This window comes from Achroia grisella, unplaced genomic scaffold, assembly GCF_030625045.1.
Source record: "Achroia grisella isolate CSIRO2021 unplaced genomic scaffold, CSIRO_AGI_Agris_v1 utg1186, whole genome shotgun sequence".
Taxonomy (NCBI): Eukaryota; Metazoa; Arthropoda; class Insecta; order Lepidoptera; family Pyralidae; genus Achroia; species Achroia grisella.
This window is the reverse complement of record NW_026712592.1, coordinates 3,441,417-3,468,087: the sequence shown is the minus strand read 5'-3', so window position 1 is coordinate 3,468,087 and position 26,671 is coordinate 3,441,417. Positions and strand designations below refer to the sequence as shown.

General features: G+C 31.3%; 1 protein-coding gene across 1 annotated transcript in view; it reads left to right on the top strand.

Moving 5' to 3' along the window:
• Nucleotides 1-6,100: 6,100 nt before the first annotated feature.
• The window catches only part of LOC131854484 (furin-like protease 2), a 34,561-nt gene continuing 13,990 nt past the window's right edge, over nucleotides 6,101-26,671 (top strand). Inside the window, exons 1-2 of the mRNA XM_059205613.1 lie at nucleotides 6,101-6,442; nucleotides 23,214-23,318. Of these exons, the coding sequence (XP_059061596.1) occupies nucleotides 6,296-6,442; nucleotides 23,214-23,318 (252 nt within the window). The 5' untranslated portion in view covers nucleotides 6,101-6,295. The remainder of the gene's footprint in view (nucleotides 6,443-23,213; nucleotides 23,319-26,671) is intronic.

Genomic DNA, 26,671 nt, shown 5'->3' with positions numbered 1-26,671 from the left:
AATATGACCTCAAATATTCGTGGATTTGCTTGACTGCTAAAGTTTAATTCTGTACCTAAATGAATAGATGCCGAATAATATTTCTAAAAGAAAACTGATAGGGTTGAAGAATGGAATCGAATGCTCAATGCAGACCATTCAAAATGTTGTCAGAAGGATATCTATAATGAATCCCATTCACCTAACAATACGTTATCAAAGATCTATAAAGTCTATTCACTCGTACTATTCAAACATTTCTCAGTGAAATGAGCAGGTCCGTATCAATTCATTATAGAGACGCTTCGTTGGCGACGTATTATGCAGCCCATTATATTGTCATTTAGCGTCTATTTGTAACTAGATTAGGAGAAATTTGAACTGACAAACATATAACTTTATGTGGATGGAATGGCAAACAAGCTGATACCCCTTCGTACGTGGTAACCATCGTCCACCGATCCAAATACCTCATGATGTGGGGTATCGTCGACCACAGATGCCGTCGCCAATATACGTAAAAAGGGAGGAAAGGGGATAGTTAGTAATCTGGACTGATGATCTTATTGCTAGCAATGTACTATATCAGGTTGACCTCCACGCGGTTCCGCCTGGAAACCATCGTGATAAATTCTTGGTGAATTTGTCACAAATGGGGTGACTGACCTGACCTCATGCTCAGCTTATCATCCTCTACTGGTGCCCCGCTAGCGTAAATCGTTAGCGCAGGCGGGAGCACCATTCCATTATCATCCATTAAAAAATATATACGTAAATAACATTACAGACATTATGTCATCATATGAAACTCTCGGTACCATTAAGCTGTCAGTTCACTTGATGGTAAACGGTGACCGTCGCCTATGTACATATGACTGTTTAGAAAGTCTACATAGGTAAAAATATCGGGATAAAACTTAACTATCATTGCAATGGAGTCACTAGTCCCTAACTAGATTAGACTCTCGAATGATTAACGATCTCCTTCCTTTGCTTTAGAGTGCACGAAGGATATTACGAACATCATATGATGACGTGAAATTTCTATGGTAGTATTCACGTATGTAGACGGTTGCTGTTTTCTATCGGGTGGGTTATCAATTTGTTTGAAATTCTAATCACACATAAAAATCTATAATCATTTTAGGTCAGCAACAAACATCAAAAAATGACTATAAACTTAAGCACTGGGAGTTTGCACCACATTTTTAGGAATGCTATTTTGATACTCCTTTTTATATTATATCATTTTTTACTATTCTTATAGTACAGCTAAATATATTCTAAGATTACTTTTATTTTTTTTATAATTAATTACCAAGGAATCTCGCTCCATTCACAAACTTTCTGAATGTTATTAAGACATATTAATTGTTAAAATTGTTGTTAAAATGACAACTTCAGCGTTACAGACAATTTATAAACTTATCATGGGATTGACAACCTCAACAACGGTCGCAATTCAATTACGGTTTGATTATTTAATGGAGTAATGGGGCGATGGGAATTAATCGGATCACGAAATTAAGCTGTATTTGATAATGAGCTTAATAAGAATTATCTGATTATACCAACAATCTCGTTTCGTCGCGATGATTGGAAGTAGGTATCTAATAATGAATTTTTGTGGGAATGTGAATGAATAATGAATTCTTATTATTATTATTAATATTATAAATGCGAAAGTCTGTTAGTATGGATTGATGTTTGTTACTCTTTCACGCATAAAGTACTGAATGGATTTTACAACAGAATCGTGATCATCATCGTGGCTACAGTTGTGAATAATACTGGATTTGTTGTTGTGTTGTCCTTTCCACGAAATATAAAAACTCGTGCTCAGTTGTGAAAAGTTTTTTCGGTCAAGCTAGAATTTTCTCAAATTGTTCTTTGTTTTTTTTTATACAGGTAACAACAATAAATGTTATATCTATATAACATAATGTTTTCTGAACTTACAAAAACGAGTGTTTTCTGTATCTATAAATTCATATTAGTCTTATATATTGTGTTCTTAGTTGAACGAAGTATTGGCATTAGTATGTGTTGTGATGTGTGATATTTACAATATTTAATTAAACACTTTTAATTATTTTAAGGATGTATTCGTATATATATGTACTTTATATAACATCGACGGTATCGGTTGTCTAGCGGTTCAGCACATCGCACTTCCAATGATCGTGGGTTCGATTCCTCGCACGGTGCAAACATTTGTATTTATAAGTATGATTGTTTGTATCGGTCTGGGTATTTTCTATGTATATAAAATATTTAAGATTTTTATCCGTTGTCTAGTATCTACAACACGAGCTTTAAGCACTAAGCTTACCGTGGGACCAGATGGCGCTGTGTCAATTGTCCAGGGTTATTCATTATTATTATTATATGTACACATACATATATATTATATACGCTCAGAATATATTGCCATACACCATTCTTCGACAGTCTAGCAAAAATGATGTTGCTACTTTAATAGAAGTTACAGAGTGAATCATTATAAAACTTTTTCATTCGGTCATTCGCCTCCCATTTTAAGAGCCCAAGTGACGTTTTCAATTATTTTTTTTAAGAACAACGCACAGCCGAGGGTAGTTAACGAGCTAAATAAAATCTTAAAGTTTTATTACAAGCTATCAAAAGATACGTTCAAGAAGTTAATTGAAACGTTGTTTTAGATGGTGTAATGTAATAATTTATTGTTTCTTGTTGACTAAAACTGTTTTATGAACTGGACGGCAAAACAAAAAAGAAACAAAGTGATATTAGAAATCTTAATCCCATATATAAATGTTTTTTATGATGAAGACTTAAAGAACGTCATTCGGTTCGAAGGCATCATTTATGTGTGTATGATATGCGTACGTTATTTACTATTTAATGTGTATCTTCTTATATGTTTCATAATATTTTCACCAAAATTAAAAAAATAAACTTTCAATAATACTTATTCATTTTGCAGTCTATATTGTTCAATACTAGACTAATCCCAGAAAACATTCGTCTTTGTTGAAATTAGTACCTCTTTTCTACTGAATATCAATAGTGTTTGTAATTATGTTTTTATCATTCATTCCCGTTATGTCTTATATGTCATATTTGTTAAACAATGTATTGTTACATTTATCAACGTTTGTTATATTTACTATAGTTGTAATCTTTAGTTTTAGTGATAGTTATTATATTTCTTCAGCATCAACAATAGCGACTCTGTTTGTAACTAGTTCAATTCACTTACTTTCTTTCACTGTAGACTGAGATGTAGAATTAAATTCATCTTACTTATCTCAGAATGTTCTATTTCAATATTTGGATACTTCAAAGTATTAATGTCATTTACTGGGTAGCACAATACGAATGTGTTGAACGTTAAACCTTTATTTTAATGAAATTTTCTGAATATCTGATACTCAACTATGCATGATTCTGAGAACTATTCCAATGAAATAAATCATGTGTAGCAACGAATTCTTAGGATTTTAAAACATTGTTATTTGATAAAATATAATTAAAGTCCACACGGACCATCTCAAGGGCACAGTTTAGTAGTTTTCATGAAACGAAGCGAAGACTCATTCATATAAAACTTTAAGTTAAAGTTGCCCAAACTGAAATAACCTCAGAATGTTGAAACTAAGATAAAAATGCCAAACGAATATTTCTCTTGCAACTTTATCGAATTTTAAACACGGAACCACTTTTAAAACATGACTTTTTAAAAGCCGCCGACTCAGAAACTTGGTGGGTATTCAATTCAAGAGGTTGAGAATTCAAATGCCTTATTTGTTTTAGAAGTTAGCAAGTAGGTACATAGTATACTTATGAACTGGTCTGCAGTTGGGAATAAGTGTACTAATGAATGCTTGTACTTTATACTTGGTTATAGTATTAATAAAGTTACGAGGTATGGTGAATTACTATTACACAGTTGACAATTGTTTCAAATTTAGTTAAGTTTTTAATTAAGTACATTTTTGTATAAAATAATTCTTATTATTCTTTAAGCTTTATTGACAATGTGTGTCACATCAGTATAGAAACCTTTTACCTTCCCATCGCTCACCATCGACAGGGAATTCATCCCCACATGCTAGAAACTAAGTGGTCTCAGACAGTGGGGTTACAGAGGATGTTCTTTCCGCGTACAAGTGTACGTGGATACTTACTTAGATTATGGATAGAACTAGCTGCCAAGGATTTCACGAGAGACTACAGCATAAGGTTTTTTAAGAAGGGTATGTTAAGATTTCTGAAAGGTTAGCAACGCACCCGTGACACCCCTGGTGTTTCAAGCGTCCACAGGCTATGGTACCCATTTACCATCAAATGGGCGTATGCTTGTTTGCCACCATCGTAGTATAAAAAACAGAAAAAGGCGAGGATGTACTACTTTAATTCCATTCTTTCAAATTCTATTAAGTTTATTTAACTAAAGGTACTTATTTAAAAACTTATTTCTAATACATTGTTCATTTAGAACATATATTGGGAATCTTGAGTGGGTAGGTACGTCGAGACACCGTTGTATTTTCTTAGTTATAAAAATCTTTCATTTTTATTAACGATATAAAAAAAGACCAAGATACAGATGAATTTGTATATATGTTTTTGTAGACAAAATTCTTACTATGATAACTATTTAAATAAACTTTAATGAAACTATACGCACCTAATTATATGTTAGATACTACTACATATTTACACAGCAAACACAAAGTTGTTGCCGCTGTCTGTACGTTTAGATCTTATAAGTTACGCAACGGATTTTAGTTCAGTTTTCAGTAATAGATAGAGAGATTATCGAGGAAGGATTTAAGAGACATATATAATACAGTACGTTAAGGCGAGAAATTAAAAGATTTGTAATACACCCGTGCGAAGTCGGGGAGAGACGCTAGTTAATACTGTAAATGCGAAATTATTGACATCAGGATTGGAATATTAAATCACAAGGGCGTACATAGACACTTAAATCTCCAAAAAGACAGGCAAAGTCGTGAGAAGTAACTAGTGAACTGTAATGGCCAAGGATATAATTCTAAAGATCGTAACTTAAATACAAGAGGATTTAAAACGGACGTGTTTTAAAGGATTCTTGGTCTTTAAGTTTGTTGGGTCGGCGGCTGGTGCGGTTTTGTTCCGGATCTGGGTAACATCGTAGTACTCTATCCTATCTTATAGATATTAGTATCAACTCCTATAGTTGTATACTAGTGGTCTGACTTCGCTCGGGAGTTCATAACTTCGTGAGTTTTATATATGTTAATATTATTCCTTAATGACATAGGGTATCTAACTCTGTAATAACATAATTTTCAAGCAGTGAATGAATTTCTCAAATTCGTGTAAGAGTTTTGGAGTTTACTTTCCCCATAACAAAATCGCTCTTTTGTTACATATTAGTATAGATTGTATACAATGAAAGAAAAAAAAGATTATAAGAAAAGTATAAATTTGTATTGTTTTGTTTTGGGCTCGGAGGTATAGCAGGTCGCTTGGTCGTGGGTTCAGTTATCTAGTATCTATATAGCTTTGCTTAGCTTGGTACTAGATGGCGTTTTGTGAATTGTCTAGGGATATTATTGAAGCTTGTTAGGATTATAAAGATAATGAGCTCATAGTAACCTTTTCACAACTAAATGTCTGAACGGATCTTAAAGAAATATGAATAGTTATGAAGATAGATTGTATAGCGAGGACGGACTAGGATTACCACATATCAAAAAAATCAAATAAAGTTGATGGTAACAGCTGATTAACTATAAATCAGGATAAAAGTAGATTAGAATACAGTAATAAATAATAAACATCGAAATGTAATTAGTATTTGAAGTTTCTATTGAAACCGTCTTTAAAAGTAGGGTAGGAATGTCGGAGAAAATATAAAATTATGTGATATGTAGACAATTATTTTCGAGATGGACTTAATTGGTATTCAGCAACAATAAGTACAACCGCATCACGACAATCTGATCCAATTAAGAATGCGAGTCAATTGATGGCACACACAATACGTTCAGATAGTAAGTGGGCTGAAGAAAGGGCGCCAATTCACGCGCATGCGCCCCCTAAAACTCCTGAAAAGACCACAGTCACGAGGATTCAGTGTTCACTGAGATGTCCATGGGAAAGGACGTCGAAAAACAATTCCCGGTGGCCGTAAACGAAACTCGCGTCGATTAAAACAGCATTAGTGGTTACACGAACTGTGGAATTAAAAATGAATTAAGGTGTTGACGTAATAAATACGAGAGCCGATGGAACTTGTTACCTTGATGAACAGGTAGGGATCGTGCAATGCGCGACGTGCGTGATGGTAGCACTCGGCGTGTTCGTGCTACTGACAGTGTTGGACTCCTGTGTTCCTCTTTACCATCACCAGTTCGCCGTTCACGTCCCCGGTGGGGCACGGCTTGCCGACGAACTGGCACACAAACACGGCTTCATTAATCATGGACAGGTAAGAACTTACAAAGTTCGGTTTAAGATAAATCGTTCGTTGCTAGCTCCTGCTTATTTTCGTGCAAAATTTATTGTTCCGTAAAATTCTTTTATAGTTCTAATTAAAACTTCAGACGGTTGATATTGAAATTATTTTCGAGGTGAGGTGTTTTCTTGTCCGAAATTACAAGGGGCCGTCATGATTTAGATTGAAATATTATATTTATAAGCCTTTTTTATACGTTGAAGAAAATTGGAGAGGCGAAATGTTGAGCTCCCGGAAATTAATCAAGAATTAAACTGTCGAGGGGTTTTTAAAAGAAACTCGAAGGAAATCCGTTTGTATTTATCGGAGCGACTGAATGAAATTAATATAAGCCCAGTTTGAAAATATTTGACAACTTTGAATATTAGACGATTGTTTTTTATTATATACCTAATAATTGTGTTATGGAGTAGAACTAACGGAATTCTCAGTTAGTTATATATGATGATTGAAATAAAATTAGGTAAACGTGAATAAATTCAATAACTTGTTTTCGTGTATTGCAAATGATTTACAATTTGAAAACATTTTGAAATATATGGCTTTGAGAAGAACTATAAACATATAGGTAGATCTTTAACGTAAAATAAATAATGAAATTGTTTATGTGCTGTTTAGTAGTGGAATCATGTCCTTTTACCATTGTCTATTTATAATATACTTTTTAATCATAATTAAAATTCCAAGTCATGTTATTGCAAAGTTTGATAGCTCTGAATTTTCTTTGAATTCGTTTTATTATAGGATATTATGGTTTTTATAACAGTTAAAAAGGTGACCCTTCGGCGCCATTGGATATGAGTGAGTGTTATGTAATAACTGCTGTATGTCGATATGATATTGTACTTTCTGAATGTCTAAATCTATTGAATATATAATTACTAGCTCCAACTTCCAGATATATAGTTAGATTTTCTTGGTGTTCAAATAAAATAGTTCGTTTTCTATACTATCATACACTAATATTATACATTCGAAAGTGCATCTAACTGTCTATTTGTCACCTTTTCGTATAAATGACTGAACAGATCATAAATAAATTTTAATATGAAAGGACATAGGTTACATTTTATCTAAAAAAACATACTTGGATAAAAAACATAGTGGGATAGTAATACTCTTCTTTTTAAATATTTTATCACTAAAACAGTAGATACATGTTTACTTATATCGTCTATAAATATTTTTCATGAATGGGTATAACTTCTCAGAACTCGAATTGTTTAGGCTAACTATTTGTAGGTATAATCTATGAGTAACATTAATTCTTATAATAAACATCTCAAGCAAAAGCTTTTAAAATATCATACCTACGTGTTTATTAAACAAAAAACACGATATTTCTGGACTTAAAATTCGCAATTTGAGTAATCTATTGTCATAGTTACATTTAAACGAAATGCTGTTTAAATGTAGGTGTGAGAATTTAATAGATTTGCAACAGCGATGAGCAACAACTCATCTTCGTCTTAGTTCCTAAGTACTAATTTTATAGGATTAATTGGAAATCTAGATAAATACTTTTAGAAATATTCAGTTTGCATGATCCGTCTTTGAAGGAAGAAAACAGAAAACGTGTATGAACAAATTGTAAACTTTTAGGAATCAAACTATATCATAAACGTAAGACACAGTTGTTAGTCTTTTATGAAAAAGGGCGAGTACAATAGACCCATGTAGGTTGCAGTGCTACAAGTGCTACAGACACCTGACAATAGCCCAAACAACCCTATAAAATAATAGTCTTTATAAAAATTTCAATTTTTTCTAATCTGTAATGTGCTTACGCTTAGTTATGTGTACGTCTTTTAGTAGATAAAATTTTGTATTGTTTTGTTTTCGTAGCAGGAAAATTAGATAAATTAACTAAATTTCGTAATCTTACTTAAACAGCAACTTTTTAATATTTATATATTATTTTTTACTGATACATAAATAAATGGCTATCTTAATTTGTATGAAATTCACATTCACATATAAAATTAACGAACCGAATACCTATCCAAATAAATAATAATATAATTTTTGAGTTACTATTATATTTTAGACCTTATAAGTTATTTATACACAATTTGTTTCGAATTAATACATAAATAAATAAAATGAGCTTAAACCGTAGAGTTGTTATAAATGATCAATATAGAATTACACGTTTTTAATCCATACTGGCATAAATTCGAAAGTATTCCATCTGTCTGTTATATTTTTATGAATAAATGTTTGCATGGATCACAAAGAAAATTAAGATAGGTATAAATTGAGCCACGTGGATAGATGGCTATCTTTTATCTAAAAAAGCAGACCAATTTGCGATTAACAAGTAGTTCAAAAATTATCCCTAAATCGTCTTTAGTGCATATGGAAACAATACATGGTCTGGCGTGGTGGTGGCCAATGGTGGTAAAGTTTCAAAATATTTTACCACTACCCCTAGCCTACCCAGAAATGTTTATAAGTTACAATAACTATTTACAAGTACAATAAGTATGGTTGTTTAGAACAATAATGAAACAACAGTCACGGATTCACAGTAATTACAATTACTAGAATAATAATAATATAATAATATCTTAAAACAATTCACACAGCGCCATCTAGTCCTAAATTAAGCAGAGATTGTGTCATAGTCACTAGACAACTGATATAAATATGTATTTTTTTGTAAATACATACATTATATACATAGAAACATTCATATCGATAGAAACAATCATACGTATAAATACAAATGTTTGTTCCATGCGAGGAATCGATCTCCGTAACTATCGGAAGTAAGGCAGCGTACTAAACCGCTAGACCATCGAGACCGTCACAGTATGAATGTCAAACAATCATACCTGTTCTCAACATGACAACTTTGTCTATATTTTACTGAGCATATTAAAATGTAACATGCCTGGAATGATCATTCAATTTTTGCAGAGAGTTAATGATATGTTCACTAATCACTAGGCAAAAATTTACTGTAATACAAGTAATTAATCTGCCCGATTCAAACCTACGATACGCCTCTAAGTTTTACAGCATTAGGCAGCGACCCACGAAATAAATTGGAAAATTGTTTACCTCATAAGTAATTTACATCTGTTCGTACCTCCACATTTAATATTTATGAAAAACATTACAGACTTTCCCGAGCTTCTTTAATGTAACAAAAGAGGTTTATTTTGTAAAAAAAATATCTGCTTCGAAACGACCCAGTTTTTTATTTGTGCCAGTAACATTACGGTTAGATAGACATATACAAACAACTGATTATTGTTTTTTGGACCGAGAAATCGTATTGTGTACACTCTTAGGTTAAATTAAATTCTAATGTATTATTTTTAATGTAAACGACCATCTATTGTTATTTTTAATTTGTTGATCCATGCAACTTAGTCTGCGTCACCTTTTCCCCGTTTTTGCAATATTTTTCCTTGCAGTTTTGCTCCTATTGGTCATAGCATGATGTTATAATAGCTCTGCCTCGATAAATCAGCTTTCCAACTCTGAAAGAATTTTCAAAATTAGATTAGTGCTACCGTGATTATACCGAACAGTCAAAGTCAAAAAACTTTAGCTTTTTATAATATTAATATAGATGATCCATCCATCCATCCGTCCATATCCAAATGTGTCTGTCACTATGTATGTTTGTTAATGATAAATAGCTGACGGATCTTAATGAAAATTAACGTATAAATAGATTGAGTGGAAGGAAATAAATAGGTAGGTTATACATGTATACATATCATAGGTTAATTGTGTCAAAAGAAGCAGACGCAATCGAGGGTAACAACTTGTTAACAAATAATCCCTAATTTTTCTTCAGTGTGTATAAATATACATATAAAATTTATTATATTCATATAATACGTTAACAGCAGTTAATAGTTTAGACTAGGGCCCTCACTGGATTCTGTAAATTGATGGAAAACACATGGCCACCCAGACCGATACAAACAGTCATACTCATGAATACCAATGTTTGTGCCGTGCGAAGAATCGAACCCGCGACCATCGGATGTAAAGCGGTGTGCTAGACCGCTATACCACTGAGGTCGTCAAAAATAACAGAAGTTATTAGGTAGTGTTTAATTGTTTTATAATTATTTACCTGTTATTTTATTTTAATCTACTTAAATATCTGATAAAAAAATAATGTTACATACGTACACAGGTAGCTGGTATATATATATATATATATTTGAATTGTACCTATTGTAAAATGACCGTTGAAATAATAGGTATTATGTATGTTGTTTGCATAAAAAAATACGCTGAAATATTAATGTAAACACAATATTTATTCAAAGTCCAGTTTTCGTTAATCGGAATTGAATTCCATTTCTATAGAAATTAAATTTTCATTTTCGGTATTAATACATTATTTCTGTGTTCCAATAGGATCGTTCCATTTTTAATTTAGGTGATTGTATTTTTTCTAACTTGTTAATTTAAATCTTTGTCCATAGATATATTTATATATTGGCGATATTAATTGGCATAGGACAATTTTATATGACAAGTAACATGTAAAATTACAAATCTTCCTAAATAAAAAAATATATATACGTATCGCTGTCTAAGGAAATTAAAAAAATAATTAAAATATGAAATACATGGTGAGCGTTGCATTTTATTTCAAAGATGAGTTTTTACATGAAAGTCATAAAGGGTCAAGCCAAAGACTAAGTCAGTAAAATAGTTACCAATGATTTATGACTTTTAGTTAGAAACAAAACTAAAAACTGTTAAAAAATATTTCATACAAATTGCATGGTCATGCGATCAATTTTGTATTAAAAGTTATTAATCTTGTTTTAAATATCTTGGTATCGATACCGTTCAAGTATAAATATAAACGTTAGAAAAGTATAAGTTTTCATGCAAATAACAATATAATACAGATATATATATTCTATATAAGAATTACTAGTTTTATATTATTGTAGAACGAATATAAAATGTCTTAATTAAAAAAAATTTAATAGTCATATATTTTTGAAATGTTTTGACTCTACGACTCATACGGAAAGCAGACTTATCACAAGAGGCACAAGCAAAAATTTGGTTGTTACTCTTTTAAATAATTTTCTTCGGCATTACATTTTTAAATTAAAGTATATGTGAAAACATTAAACATCCACTATTGAACAGAGCTAATTTATTGAAGTCACAATGTTCAACACACAGTTATTTGCGGAATTAGATCAATCGTTGTTATTAGAGCAGAATAGCCCCTACAAACACTCGTGTGAATCTTTATACTAATACGTGAAGCCTAAACTTAGTACCTCTTTTCACAAAAATTGCGCAAATGGAGGAGTATGAAATTTCACAAACTTGTGGTTTATTTCGAGAAGGAGTGCAGCATACTCATCACTACATAGTATAAAATAAAGTCGCTGTCACCGTCTGTCCGTCCCTATGTATGCTTAAATCTTTCAAACTACGCAACGGATTTTGAAGACAGTTTTTTTAATAGATAGAGTGATTCAGGAGAATAGTTTATATATAAATAATACATGTGCTCGTACATCCGTGCGAAGGCAGGCGAGTAGCTAGTAATTTTATAAAATTATGCATAAAAAGTATATTAAAATTGTAAAACGCACATTATGCACATTACCATGTATTTGACACACGCATATATACTCTTTTGTTTATTTTTAAAGTCTGTAGTCAAATTGAGAATAAATTGATTATGTTCCAATTTAGACCATTGGGAAATCATTAGTATTAAGTAATATGAATATATAACATATACCTAGCTATATAGGTACTTACCTATACCTTATTTCTACCCGATAATCACCATTGCGTGCTTTGTTTCGCCTTCTTTTTATGGGGTTTTTGTCCACAAAATATGACGATAATCCCATCGTAACTGTAATAATTTTGCATTAACCTATAAGCTTTTGCTTTTCGCTCCAGTTATGTCTACCATAAAAAGAAAATGAACACTAACATTAAATAAAGCGAGAGTGGTAATTTTGTGACTTTGTGCATATATTAAGAAAAAATGTTTGTTTGTCTGTTTGTGTATTAAGGTTTTACATAAAAATAGGATGAAATTTTCTCAAAATATGTAAGGTACAGAGAAGGTTCTGAGAAAAATTTGCTTCTAATAACTATATAATTACATAGGGGTAGTTACATAGGTTCATAAATACATATATAATACACATAGATAAAACTCAGACCGATACAAACAATCATACTTATGAATACAAATGTCTATACTGTGCAAGGAATCGAAAACGCGACCATCGGGAAAAAAGCGGTGTGCTAAATCGCTTGACCATCGAGGCTGTCTAAATAAAATATTTGATAAATATGTTTTTATATACCGAAACATAGGGCCCCTGTCTCTGTGATCGTATAAATGTAATGCTAGATTTCGAGCAAACTGCTCTGTGTTGTTCTAAGACGCCAGATGCAACAAAGCTGCATCCTGTTTGCTTATACAGAGGTACTTACATCTAATCTACTCATACGACCTACTACGAACACTGTCTGTAACTACTTATACAGTGTAGGTATATAGAAATAGAAATAATCTTTATTTAAATAAACTTAATATAAGCTTATGAATAGCTCGATGTTTTTGATTCTACCACATTCGGAACGCAGACCAATCATAAGAATGACCAAGAAACTACTTGCGTGTTGCTCTTTTATATATGTATTTATTTATATAAATATATATATAGAAATGTTGTTCATAATTACTGCCACATACTATTCCACGCGGACGAAGTCGCGGGCGCAGCTACTAGTTTTTATAGAGGAGTGCAGAATGCTAATGTTTTTATGAAATACATACATTTGACGACCTCGGTGGTCTAGTGGTCTAGCACACCGCTTTACGTTCGATGGTCGCGGGTTCGATTCCTCGCACGGCACAAACATTTGTGTATGACTGTTTGTATCGGTCTGGGCGTTTTCTATGAATAATATGTATGTATTTACGAAAAAAAAATCTATGTACATATTTGTATCAGTTATTTAGTACCCATAACACAAGCTTTAGTTAGCTTAACTTGGTTCTAGATGGCGCTGTGTGAATTGTCCTGAGATTATTATTATTACACGCACACTAGCATTATATTACACGACTGATAACAAAACGTCAATGTCAAAGATTGTCAATATTGTTAATTGTCAAATCAGCGAATCAACATTTGTTTCTGTGCTTTATCAAAGTAACATATATTATTATATTAATATGTGAAGCAAGTCTTTCACAATAGAAACTTATAATTGAAATTAATAATTATCGAATTTCGACCATTAGGCGCTCACTAGTTATTATTATATTGTATCATTATTATTACGGCTGGCAACGGCAGTGAATTAGGGTAAAATAAATAAAATATGAAGCAAAACAATATAATAAAAAATATATGGTTTAAAAATAGAAATAGCTATAAAAAGAGGTCTGTCGCCAACAATTATCATTGCATAAAACAAAGTCGCTGTCGCTGTCTGTCCCTATGAATGCTTAAATCTTTAAAAATACGCAACGGATTTTGAAGCGGTTTTTTTTAATAGTTAGAATGATTCAAGAGGAAGGTTTATACGTATAATACATGTACACCCATGCGAAGCCAGGGCGAGTAGCTAGTATATTATAAACAATTTTAAAATGCTCATTATTCTCAAATAGAGCACGTTTGTTAAGGCTATCAAGGTTGAATGATATTACACGGACGGCCGTAACTCTGCCCTAACGGTCTATCAATACGTACAAGATACGTTTTCCAGTAGCCATTCCAAGGGTTTCCTTGTAAACAACGTAAGTTTAGGATACGGGTTGCATTTGTTGTAAGTAATAAAATAAATAGCTTTCACGTATATTTCGTAATAGCTGAGCTGATATACTTCGTATCCGTATTCGAAATAGCTATTTTTACATTTTTTTTGCTTTAATAACCGTCATTTATAATATTGTAGAGACAACGAATGCATAGATATACAGACAAAATTATAAGATTTGTTGCATTGGATTGATTCTATGACATTAATAAAGTTCTCCAATAATAGTTTTTCTCATATTTCTTTTATTCATATAATACAAGGCATCACGGAAGTTAATTTTTGAAGTAGCTGTTTGGAATTTTATTAAATTTCATTAATTAATTAATTTTATTAAATAAACATATTGAAAAATCCTGGCTGAAAATAGTTAAAAATTAAAAATAGAATAAAAAAATAGTATTCCATTTTTGAACACAAACCAACCAATTAGTGATACATGTATTACCATATCGACATAAGAAGACTATTCCTCATTCAAATATCCGACAGTTACCGTTGGGAAAACAACTGATCACTTAGCTAACATAAATATGGAGCGCGTCTCTTTGGCACAACCATTTATCTACATAAATTTACAGCTGGAGTAATTTTCGCGCGTTTGTTTCATACATTGTATCGACAAAGTCCGAATACATATGGATGAAGTTAATTAAAATGCCTTGTCACATGCTTTCAGAGCAATATTATCCAATTTGTTATGTTGAATTGCAGTTATAGTGTTCCTAATTATCTTCTAGTATCAGTGTGTTCAGATATAATAAAAAATAGATTTACTATTAATTTCTAATTGCTGTTTTTTATGCGACTTATTACTGCAATTATAAAATACATTAATTAAAGGTTGAACCGACCGCCTAAAGACATGAGGACTACAGAATGAGACTATACATATATACATTAAACAACTGACTTAGGTTGACAACATACACTTGGTTAATCGTCAGGTTACCTGATTGCCACTAACGTTATGATGGACTTTGATTAGATGTATTAACCAGAGAGATGTGAAAAATCGACTTTACGAATATTTACAATAATTGTCTGCGTAGGCACATCATCTATTTAATCCGCCAACCAGATTGCTTTGCAAGATGTGTTATAGGGTGCAAGTTACATGAATTTGCTGCACAAGCTTTTAAATGGCAACCCATGAGTGGCCTCACGGGTGTCACATTATAACGATAATGATGTATATATATATGTAATCACAAACCTGACGACTAACCAAGTATATGTTATCAGCCTAACTGAACGGCAAAGGCATTCGATTGACGTGGGGGGTGCCCTAACCCGTTCAAGAATGTTTTGTGCAATCAGTTGAAAATCTATAACCTTTCATAACCGTTCTTTTTCCTTTTCTATTATCATTCTTTCTATTAATATTAATAATTATTACAGATTTTTATATATTTAAAATTATAGTTGTTTTAAAATAAATTTTCCGTTGAAAAGGCAGAGAGGTCAGTTTAATGTAGGGATATTTTAGATCTTATTTTCGTTTTTTATATATAGTCATTCTTCGTTTCTTTTCACCGTTGTAAATTTATCTATATACTCTGAGAATTTTCTTTATAATATAACTACCGGATGGAGTGGTGTTTTGTAAATATGATATATATATATACAAAACATATTTATTTCATCTAAAAATAATATTTAAATTTTCCCTATATAATATAATAACATTATTATCTATATTAAAGTTTTTATTTTAAAAAGTAAAAGAATTAAATAAACAAAGTGCAACGTTGCCCTGTTTTTCTTTATGAATAATTTAATTAAATAATAAAGTTTTCAGTATTATACGTACATCGTTACATTGTGTACTCGGTTCCGGGAATATTTGTAGAAGCAAGGATAGATATCTGTGTCACAATTTAAATTAACTGCACTAGAAATTGATCGGTTTGTTTGGGTACAATTCATTGCAATAAACAGTTTTTGTACAATTGTGAATTCAGGAAATGGTACTAATATAAGTAAACATAAGTATACTATATTTCAACCATAAATCATGTAATTTAAATTTTTTATGTAAATAGATTGCGTAAGTAATTTGTTTATTGGTTGATTTAATTAAGGTCTATATAGTATTTTAACAAATATATGGTATACTAGCTGTACCCGTAGATTGAAAATGAATAAAATAATGAAAAAAATATTTAATGATGCAGAGGAATTTCAAAAATGATACTTTCATAACTCTTTCAACCCCTTATAACACGTAATATATATGTAAATTTAATGTTGCGGCCTATATACAACTATAATATTGTTCTGAGAATTTTCTTTATAATATAACTACCGGATGGAGTCGACTTCACACGGATGCAATTATTGTAGGAAATGCATTCTTATATATATATATACAATACAGTCTATATTTATAAATAATAACATAGCTTTCTATAGGTGAAAGAATATTTAAATTTTGGTAAGTAATTTTAAAACTCTAATTACATAATAACATTATTATCTTTCATTGTACTTACTCGTTGTAGCCGCAGTTTTTATTTTACTAAAAGTAAAAGAATTAAAATAAACAAAGTGCAACGTCAAGGAACTCACAGCCCTGTTTTTCTTTAAGAATAATTTAATTATATAATAAAGTTTTCAGTATTATACGTACATCGTTACTTTGTGTATTCGGTTCCGGGACTATTTGTAGAAGCAAGGATAGATATCTGTGTCACAATTTAAATTAACTGCACTAGAAATTGATCGGTTTGTTTGGGTACAATTCATTGCAATAAACAGTTTTTGTACAATTGTGAATTCAGGAAATGGTACTAATATAAGTAAACATAAGTATACTATATTTCAACCATAAATCATGTAATTTAAATTAATTTTATGTTCAGAATTTTGTTTAGATTGCCGGGCATAAGTAATTTGTTTATTGGGCTATGATTTACATTAAGGTCGCTGAAATTCAGCGCTGTAGCAATATTATGAGGGAAGTACTTTTAACAAATATATGGTATATTAGTCACTATTTTATTATTTTAGTATGGCTATATGTACGTGAGTTTACATATACATACATATATATGATGCCAATGAAACTTAATCTATAGCTATTTGAAAATGTTAATAGTATTAATTTGAATAACTACTCCAACAAACTTCTGTTTTATTTAAACATTATTTGTTATTTATATGCCGTATTGCTTTAAGTATTTTTTTTAATTAATGAACTACTTATATATTTAAGATGGAATGTCCACTTAACATTGTACCCCCTCAACCTTTAAACTCTATATCTAGACATTGACTTTCGAAAAGTCATTTCATATTCCTCGCAAATAAAACAACGTCTGTGAAAAAAACACCTATCAAAGTCTAGCTTAGGCCGGGCGTTGACAAGTCAGTGAGTCAGGCTTTGTCTATTTATATATTAGAAGATTTGTATTGACGTTTATATTTATAATACAAATTAGTATATATTTTTTGTAAATGTCAGTCATCCACATCTCTCGAGCGGCGCACAAAACTCTTATAAATCATCGGGTCAAGTTTCCTCCCCATACCCATGCGATCCATCAATTAAATAACCATCGTCCTGTTCTCGCTTCTTTTGAAACTCATATTTTATTTATTATTATCATAAACTTGGTTACTTTGGAGATGGATGACGGAAAATGTTGATGAACAATGCCTGTGCATATATTTTCATGGGAATATTAATAAGATTATGATTAATAACAATATATATCTCACAAGCTGCTTGGCGGCATAAATGGGTGAGATACTGTAATATGAAGAAATCTCATTTAACCTATATTATTTTTTTTAAGATCGTTGTACGCAGACAAGTTTATCGCTATAGAGCGTTTATCCGTCATACTCGTGAACGGCTACTGTTTGCGGGGACTGGTATGTTCGGATTACAGCTACTGATTAGACAAGAATTACTTTTGACAATATTTCATTTCAATAGTCGGTGGTCACTCTATTTTCCATAATTTGGATTTAAAAAAGAATCTGCATTTTTGAAAACATGTAAAAGAATAAGAGCTGAGATTCTAGTCGCTTCTTCTTGGTTAGAATGCACTCCGAACTGACGATCCGAACCGATATGACGTATCATAAGAGTCTGTAATAGACCTACGTAAATAAAGATATTATGACTAGATTTTAAGAGTGTATGTAGCACTACTAAATTTTTACCCTTCTACCACGTAAGTGATAAGAGTAACCTCCACAAAAGAAGTGCTTATATTTTGGACAATTTTTTTTTAATAATGTAGCATTAAAAATAGTTAAACTCTTGAATTTTCATCCTTCTCCCATCAATTTCTATTTTTTTATATCGATTTTAATTTATACAAAACAACGTTTGCGGGGTCAGCTAGTAAGATATGATTCTATCTTATTTTCAAGACTTTCATTACATCTAACTATTATTTAAACGTAGTATGTGAATAATGTAAAGCAACGGAATATATAATGCGTCATTTCCTTTGAATTTTCCACATTGAACTGCAGTTACGGTATTTTGTCGACAGATGGCGTCCAAAGTCGTAAGTTAAGTCTATTTGGCTCGGCAACTTACTTTGCGGACGAAATTTGGTCCCTTTACTTTCATTCGGGTCTTGTAATATACTCGTAGTGGATATTGCACGGACTTGAATTCCGTACATTTCTATTTCAATTATGGAATGTCTGGAATGAATTTTGAATAGGAATCTCATTCGATGTTCTCTACTTTTAATATTAGTGTCCTTCTCTGATGTCCTATGTTATTTGCTGATAGCGCAGATTTCTATGGGTGAGTGAATTTAATAAATCGGTCAACAATTTTTGTGAGAATTTTCATTACGAACAAAAAATCGAAAATTTTAATATTAATTAGAATTCAGTGTTCGACCCTATTTTATCTTCCGTTTAGATGTTTAGTCGTAAAAGGTAATGACATACACACTTACGTATTTTTAACATCTGTTTATCATTTTCGCGTATTTTGATTTTATTGTAATTTCTATTACCTTATGTTTATGTTACTTTATGTTTAAAACTATTAAGTTTTAACATAAACATAAGGTTATAGAAGAATCCATTAGGATTCTAGATATGGGGATTAATAAATATGTCTTAAAAAGTAGGCTTTTTGGCAACTGAAGTAGGTTTTGTTTTCAAAATATTTCAATGCTGTTGGCTGTAGCTGGCTTTTACAGCTTCACCGAACGAGGCGAGTACACATGCTGGACGGGAGATCGATCGGAGGGGGGAAATAGTTGAGACAGGGGTACTTATGTAGATACTTTCTATGAAATATAGTAAGATAAAAATCTGCTACTAAAATAAAAAAAATGTAATAGCTATTCATAATAAAACACTATATATAGTATCCGTTAAATAAGGAATCCTATATTTAGAAATGACCAATAAAACGTCAATTAAGCCAAATGATACTGCATCTTAAAGTGATCAACCAATGGAAATATACCTTATGTATAGAAAAACGTGCCGACATATTGAAATTAATTAAAGGCTGCACAGATGAATGAAAATTTTCAGAATGGCGGCATGAATATGACAATGGCCTATGAAAGTGAGGGAACAAAAGCTTTTGATAATTGAAATCTCGCACGTACGGAATCCTAATTAATTTAGTGCATTTTTTAATGTCCAAATGATATATTACAAACTAGCTGTTCCCAAGACTTCGTCCGAATTTCACTTTTCTAAAATATAAGTAGCCTAAGTTACTCCTTATTACATCAGCAACCTGCCAAAAAAAGACCCGTCATAATCGGTCCAACCATTTGACAGATTAGAATAAACAGACAAACAGGCAGACATAAATTGTAAAAAATGTTATTTTGGTGTATGTACCGTTTTTATATTCATGTGCATGTAGTAAAAAACGGTTATTTCAATATTACAAACAGACACTCCAATTTTATTTATATGTATAGATTTAAATAATATATATGATGATTGGTATTTGTTTTTAATCGAATTAGGTGTTATATTACGGAATTCCGAAAGTTAACTACTTTATGGATGCTAATTGTAGCGGAATTAAACAAAATAATATAAATCGATCAATTTTGGTTGGTATATTTTTATTACCTACCCACGAACTACTAAAGTACAGCAAAAATATAGACCTTCAACTATATATTTTTTTAATAGATGATAATAGAACGGTGCAACTGTCTGCGCTAATAGCCTACGCTAACGGGGCACAAATGGGGGATGATAAGATGAGATCAGGTCAGTAATCCCATCATGTCATATTCATGGTCCTGGATAGTCATGGTTCATTGATAATAAAATCGCACAATAAGCACACACCTGTTATCGTAATCCAAATAAACTTGATATATAATTTCATTACGATCCTTCAGACGTTTAGCTAACAAAAATGTAAGAAACATATAGACATCCTTTTGCATTCATAAATAGATATTGACGGATGTCAGCGATTCGTCTACGTAGGGTTAGCTTAAAGACTACACGAATATTATCCTTATATCATAGATAGTAATCTATCTTTATACCAAAATTCATTAAACTTGGTTCTGCAGCTTAGTCGTAAAGCTCAACCGCGGAATCAATAGCACGCGGATGGTTGAATACTTTCCTATCTGACAATGAAATAGTGAGTACAGTCGATAGAGAAAACATCTTAGAACATAGTAGTATTGTTTGGGAAACTACTCTGCTACCAAAAAGTTAGGGAATTTAGTGTGTAAGCGTCAGTCACGTACCTGTATGGTTCTGCGGATTTCTTGGGCTTCAGGGTCTCGAAGGTATCTTCGCTAGCTTTCCAGTTTCACAGTAGGTTTCACAGTTCTAATTTATTTTAATTCACAACAAATGCGCGCGCGTCATGGCCGCCGTAATACTGGTTAGGGAGGGGAAGGGAACGCGCGGGAACAGAAAACTAACGGACTCTAATATAATATAATATCTGTGTTTACGATGATACAGGGTAGATTTTGAACAGTTACATATAACTTTTTTATATCCATAAGTAGAGCAAAAGGTTCAGTGAGAAGCAAATTAGCAAGTATATACAAAAAATATGTTTAACATTATAGTAAAATGAAAAGACTTATGTACAAAGAAAATAATTGTACACAAAGTTCCGATCTGAGATAATAATATGAACCAAACGAAAGTCAAAGACTAACAGTCATTAAAAGAAGTAAAGACAACTAAATTATTGAGAATTTATGTAGTGAGACAAAATGAATCGTGTTTATTAATTAAAAACAAATTTATTAATCCCATTAAATCTAAAGTCATTTATTCGTGTAGGACATTTTATCCGCATATGAACGTAATTTTTTTTGTATTCATATTTTTTCCCAACCATATATAGATTCGAATTGAGAAGAACTGACAAGAAACTCAATTGTTTTTTAATAGATATTTGATTTACATTGTGTACTTATGTAGGTGTCTAATTATTATTATTAAATAATGCATTATAATAAGAAACGAATGCCCTATACTATACCTATATATAAAATCTGACATTGCAATTCATGAAGATCCCCAGTTTCAATTCTATTATTCTTATAAATCCAATTCACCGGTCCTAATCCCTAACCACGTTACCTCTTTTTGAAGTCCGGATTCAGCGATTTTTGTTCAATAGATATCCATTTCGAATATTACTTTCGCATTATTCAGATTAGCTGGCAGTCATAAAAAATGCATGAGCCCATTTTGTGGACTCGCTTCGCTTGTTGGGTGTAAGTTTTTTTGGTTTTGCTTTTACAAATTATGCAATTGTTGCTTATTTTGATTACGTAGTCATAGGCTAAAAATACAATCCATAAATTACGTCAGACCTTAGGAAGGGGTTTAACAAAGTGTGATATTGTATAATAAGGCATTGGAGGAGTCACAATGTTCTAATAAAATCATGACATCTAGGAGCCTTACTAACTCCCTAGGAGGGGTTTTTAGATTTTGTGACATATAGTATTAAAACACAAAACTATTATAATGTTGTAAGGATGAACGTATTTAGTAATTATAGAAGCATTGATTATTATAATAAACGAAACAATATACACTCAAATGTCGTATTTATCACTTGCCTAACAAGGACCACCCTTATATGGCGACCCTGCCAATGGACCAATAATGTGACCAACAGTGGCAGACAGGTTGGTAGGAGGAATTAAAATTGTCATAGTTTATTAATGTCCTTGTCAAGGCTCTAAGGGATCTTCAATGAAATGGATTGCGAATTTATAAATTAATCGAATAAGAGAGTGATGTGACGTGATGGCATTGATGACATGCGCAATACATTATATTTAAACATACAGTCCATTTCATTGAATATCTTTTAGGGCTTTGACAGTCCTCTTAAGTGTTGATTCGTTCAATAATTAGTATTTTTAACTCTTTGCTTCTCATCCGATTAAGCGCGATTTACATATCTGTATACAATATACATATCAGAAAGTAGACGTTGTTATTTGAATCACCGACACCCGGTACGTTGAGAGGGCGGTTGTTTTAATAGGGGCTAGTATATCCAAAACGTCAGGTCGACGAACCTTGACGTCATGCTCATCCTATCATCCTTCACTGATGCCTTGCCATATTTACATATATATAATAATAATATAATATAATATATAAAAGTAGATTTCTGGATACAATTCTAAGCGAAAGGGGAGAGGGGATTATGAGTAATGATGGCCAATGACCTCATTGCTAGCTAACTGACCTGACCTCATGTTCATCTTATTATTTTCCACTGGTGTACTGCCAGAGTAAACCGTGAGTGAAAACGGATGCACCATTCACTTAACACCCATTAAAACAAAACATTTTAAGCCTGGAACAGAGTAAAACTGTAAATTACCAAACTAAAAAATATGTACGTTGTATATTTCAATTGTCCGTTAGAAAAATTCGCTGTATGTTCTCTGAAAGTAACATCCCTTTGTCTTTATTTCAGATTGGCAATTTGAAGCATTTTTTCTTATTGTCACACCCGCATGTCAGCAAGCGTTCAACAAACTCGAGTATAGAACACGAGAATAGACTGAAAAATGATCCCCAGGTATGTAACATTTATACAGAAAGTTTGGGTACTAGATTCCCACAAATCTACAACATACAAGTATAGTTAGTTGTTTTATAGTGCTGACAAGGACGGGCTTATATCACCAAGTTACCCTCACCGACAACCTTTAGTTAGTCGGTGAAGATATGACAAAAAGAGTAGATGGAGCATACAAAAACTCAACTATATAGTATATATATAAATAAGTACATATTGCTGTATGTGTATATATAAACCTAATAATACACATATAAATGGAAAAAAAAATTAAGAAAATTACCACTGTTGTCTCATTTTATTATTATTATTTAGCTACAAGCATTGTTATAACAATTATTGTTACAGTAACAATATTATTACAATTGTTACAGAAGAGTTCCCTTAAAAGTGTGAAATATTGAAATAGGACATATAAAAAAAATATTGTCAGTAATTATTACATTCTGAAGGCATATTCGTGTTACGAATTTCTTTTTAGCACGAATTTTTCTCCAGAAGAAAGTAATTATTTTTGGCCCATTTAACCGAACCTCGCGTTCACATCTCACAAGTTAGCAGATACATTTTCTGGTTTCCCCATCTCCCAAATATATAAAAATCCCTCGAACAATAACATAATAATTATGTATTTGAGAATTCACAAAAATGTTACAAACAGTTTGAGTACAGAATTTTCCAGAACTTTCTAGAAGAGTTTACGAATGGTATGTACCGATACTTGTACAAATCAATAACACCTATCATATCATTATCATTTAATTGTACTGATATTGCCGTCCATTGCTCTTAAACACAAGCAGAGCATACCGCTATGATCCCAGATGTGTTGTGGTGAACGCAACACTTGACATGCCCACATTTCGCTCGGAATAATATAATATTCTAGGACTGAAAAGTATTCTAAGCAGAACTATGAGTACTAGATATCTGATATAAATACATGCATACTGTTTTTTTTTATAAATAAATACATATTATACATAGAAAACACCCAGACCGATACAAACAATCGTACTCAACAAATACTTGTGTCGTGCGAGGAATCGAATTAGCGATGAGGAAGTAAGGCGGTGTGCGATACTGCTAGACCACCAAAAGTGATTTCATGATAATGAAATTTTATGTAACCAATATATATTTTATTTTAATCTATACTAATATTACAAAGAGGAAAAGTTTGAGATTGTAGGGGGTCTCTCTGGATCTAGTGAATCGATTGCGAAAATTATTTTAGTGTTACGTAGCCCAATTAAAGAGAAATATGATAGGCTCTATAACATCACGCCCATAGGAGTCGAGCTGTAATGGCAAATGTTGCAAAATCGGGTACAGTGTGACACAGCAAAGTTGCACGTGTCAGTTTTTAAAATATATATATTATATTTTTTAATATATAATATTTTTTTTCTTATATCTTGTTTTTAGTTAAAATATGCAATCGTAAAGTACATGCAGGTGCATTACGTGTACTATTTTCATATCGTATAATATGAAATGTTAGTGTGAACATATCTTCATCTTGAGTAGTTGGCGCCGTAGTAAACAGTTATGATGTTAGAGTTAAGTCCATCTCGAGTGGTCGTAAACTGAGCAAAATAAAACTTTACACAGTATATATATGTATAAGTTTGTACTTACATCTGAAGTTTGCACTTACTATCTTAAGTATTTAGGACTGCAACATATTTCGAGCTGAATTTAGAAAGCAAGAGGTTTTAAATTCGACTGTACTTTTTGTTTGACTGACAGAATTAAATTATTGAACTAGTTAACTTCTGATTGTGTTGTATTATAATAATATTAATATTTATTACTGGCTGTTCCCGCGACTACGTCCGCGTGGAATTTAACTTTATTTTTCTAAAATAAAAGTAGCCTGAGTTACTCATTATGTCATCAGCTACCAATCAAAAAAAGTTCCGTCAAAATCGGTCCTACCATTTCAGTGATTAGTCGGAACAAACAGACAGACAGACAAAAATTGTAAAGGATGTTATTTTGGTGTATGTACCCTATTTATATTCATATACATGTATTAAAAACGGTTATTTCAATATTACAAACAGACACTTTAATTTTATTTACGAGTATATGTATAGATTAAATATATAATAAATAATAATAATATATATATTTATTATTACAATAATATTAATATACTATATATGGATACATTTTTTATGAGAGATTGTTTTTGTAGATAGAATAAAATAGAAAATTCTTTATTCAAATAAACTTAAATTTAAGCACTTTTGAATAGTCATAATTTTTTTGTCCACCGCTCCTTTGGAAAGCTTTTTCTTCACAAGAAGAATGAGCAAGAAACTTGCGTATTGGTCTTTTAATGCAAATATGTGAATATAAACTAATACTAATTCATTAAAGTCAACATATCAAATACACAATCAATTAACAAATAACTACAATGCTGCTTATTCAAAATGTTCTTTCTGATTTACTTTCTTGTGAGGAATGAAGAACTATGTTATGAATTATAATTTATTTACATGTACGATTAAACATAAAATGAAAAAATATATGAAGAATAGAATAAAAAATTTAAAAGTAGTTCTAAGGTATATTATATATTATAATTAATTATTATATAATTATAATTTTATATAATAGTGAATTCACTATTAATAATACTCATAATATAAATAATACTATAATAATACTCATAAAATAATCAGTACCTAATTTGTATAAAATGTAAAATACCTTAGAATTATTTTAAATTGTTTATTCTATTCTTCATATATATTTTCATTATATATTTAATCGTACATGTAAATAAATTATAATTCATATATTTTTTTAATAAGCATATAGTATTTGTTAATTGATTGTGTATTATTTAAATTATATAAATCATTTAAAAGCATTTAAGTTGTTTAGTATTATTTAAATTATATAAATCATTTAAGCATTTAAGTTGCTAAGTAAGTGCCAAAAAGCCACAATGAAAATGTCCTCCACGACGTACATTGAAATTCTCTAGAAACAAGGCCCTAATGATTGACGAGACCGAAGGCTTATCGAATTATTCATCGGTGCCCTTAAAGTTATCGTGCTTGGGATCTTGAGTTACACTAAATATTATAGTACTGGCTTTATTCCGCGGAGTTAATCGCATGAATTCGGGTAAATAGAATCCAATATCCTCTATGACGGCCTCGGTGGTCTAGCGGTTTAGCACCGCTTTACTTCCAATGGTCACGGGTTTGATTCATCGCTCGGTGCAAATATTTATATTCATGAGTATGATCGTTTGTATCGCTCTGTGTGTTTTCTATATTATGTATGTATTTACAAAGAAATTATCTAAGTATGTATATTAGTTGTCTAGT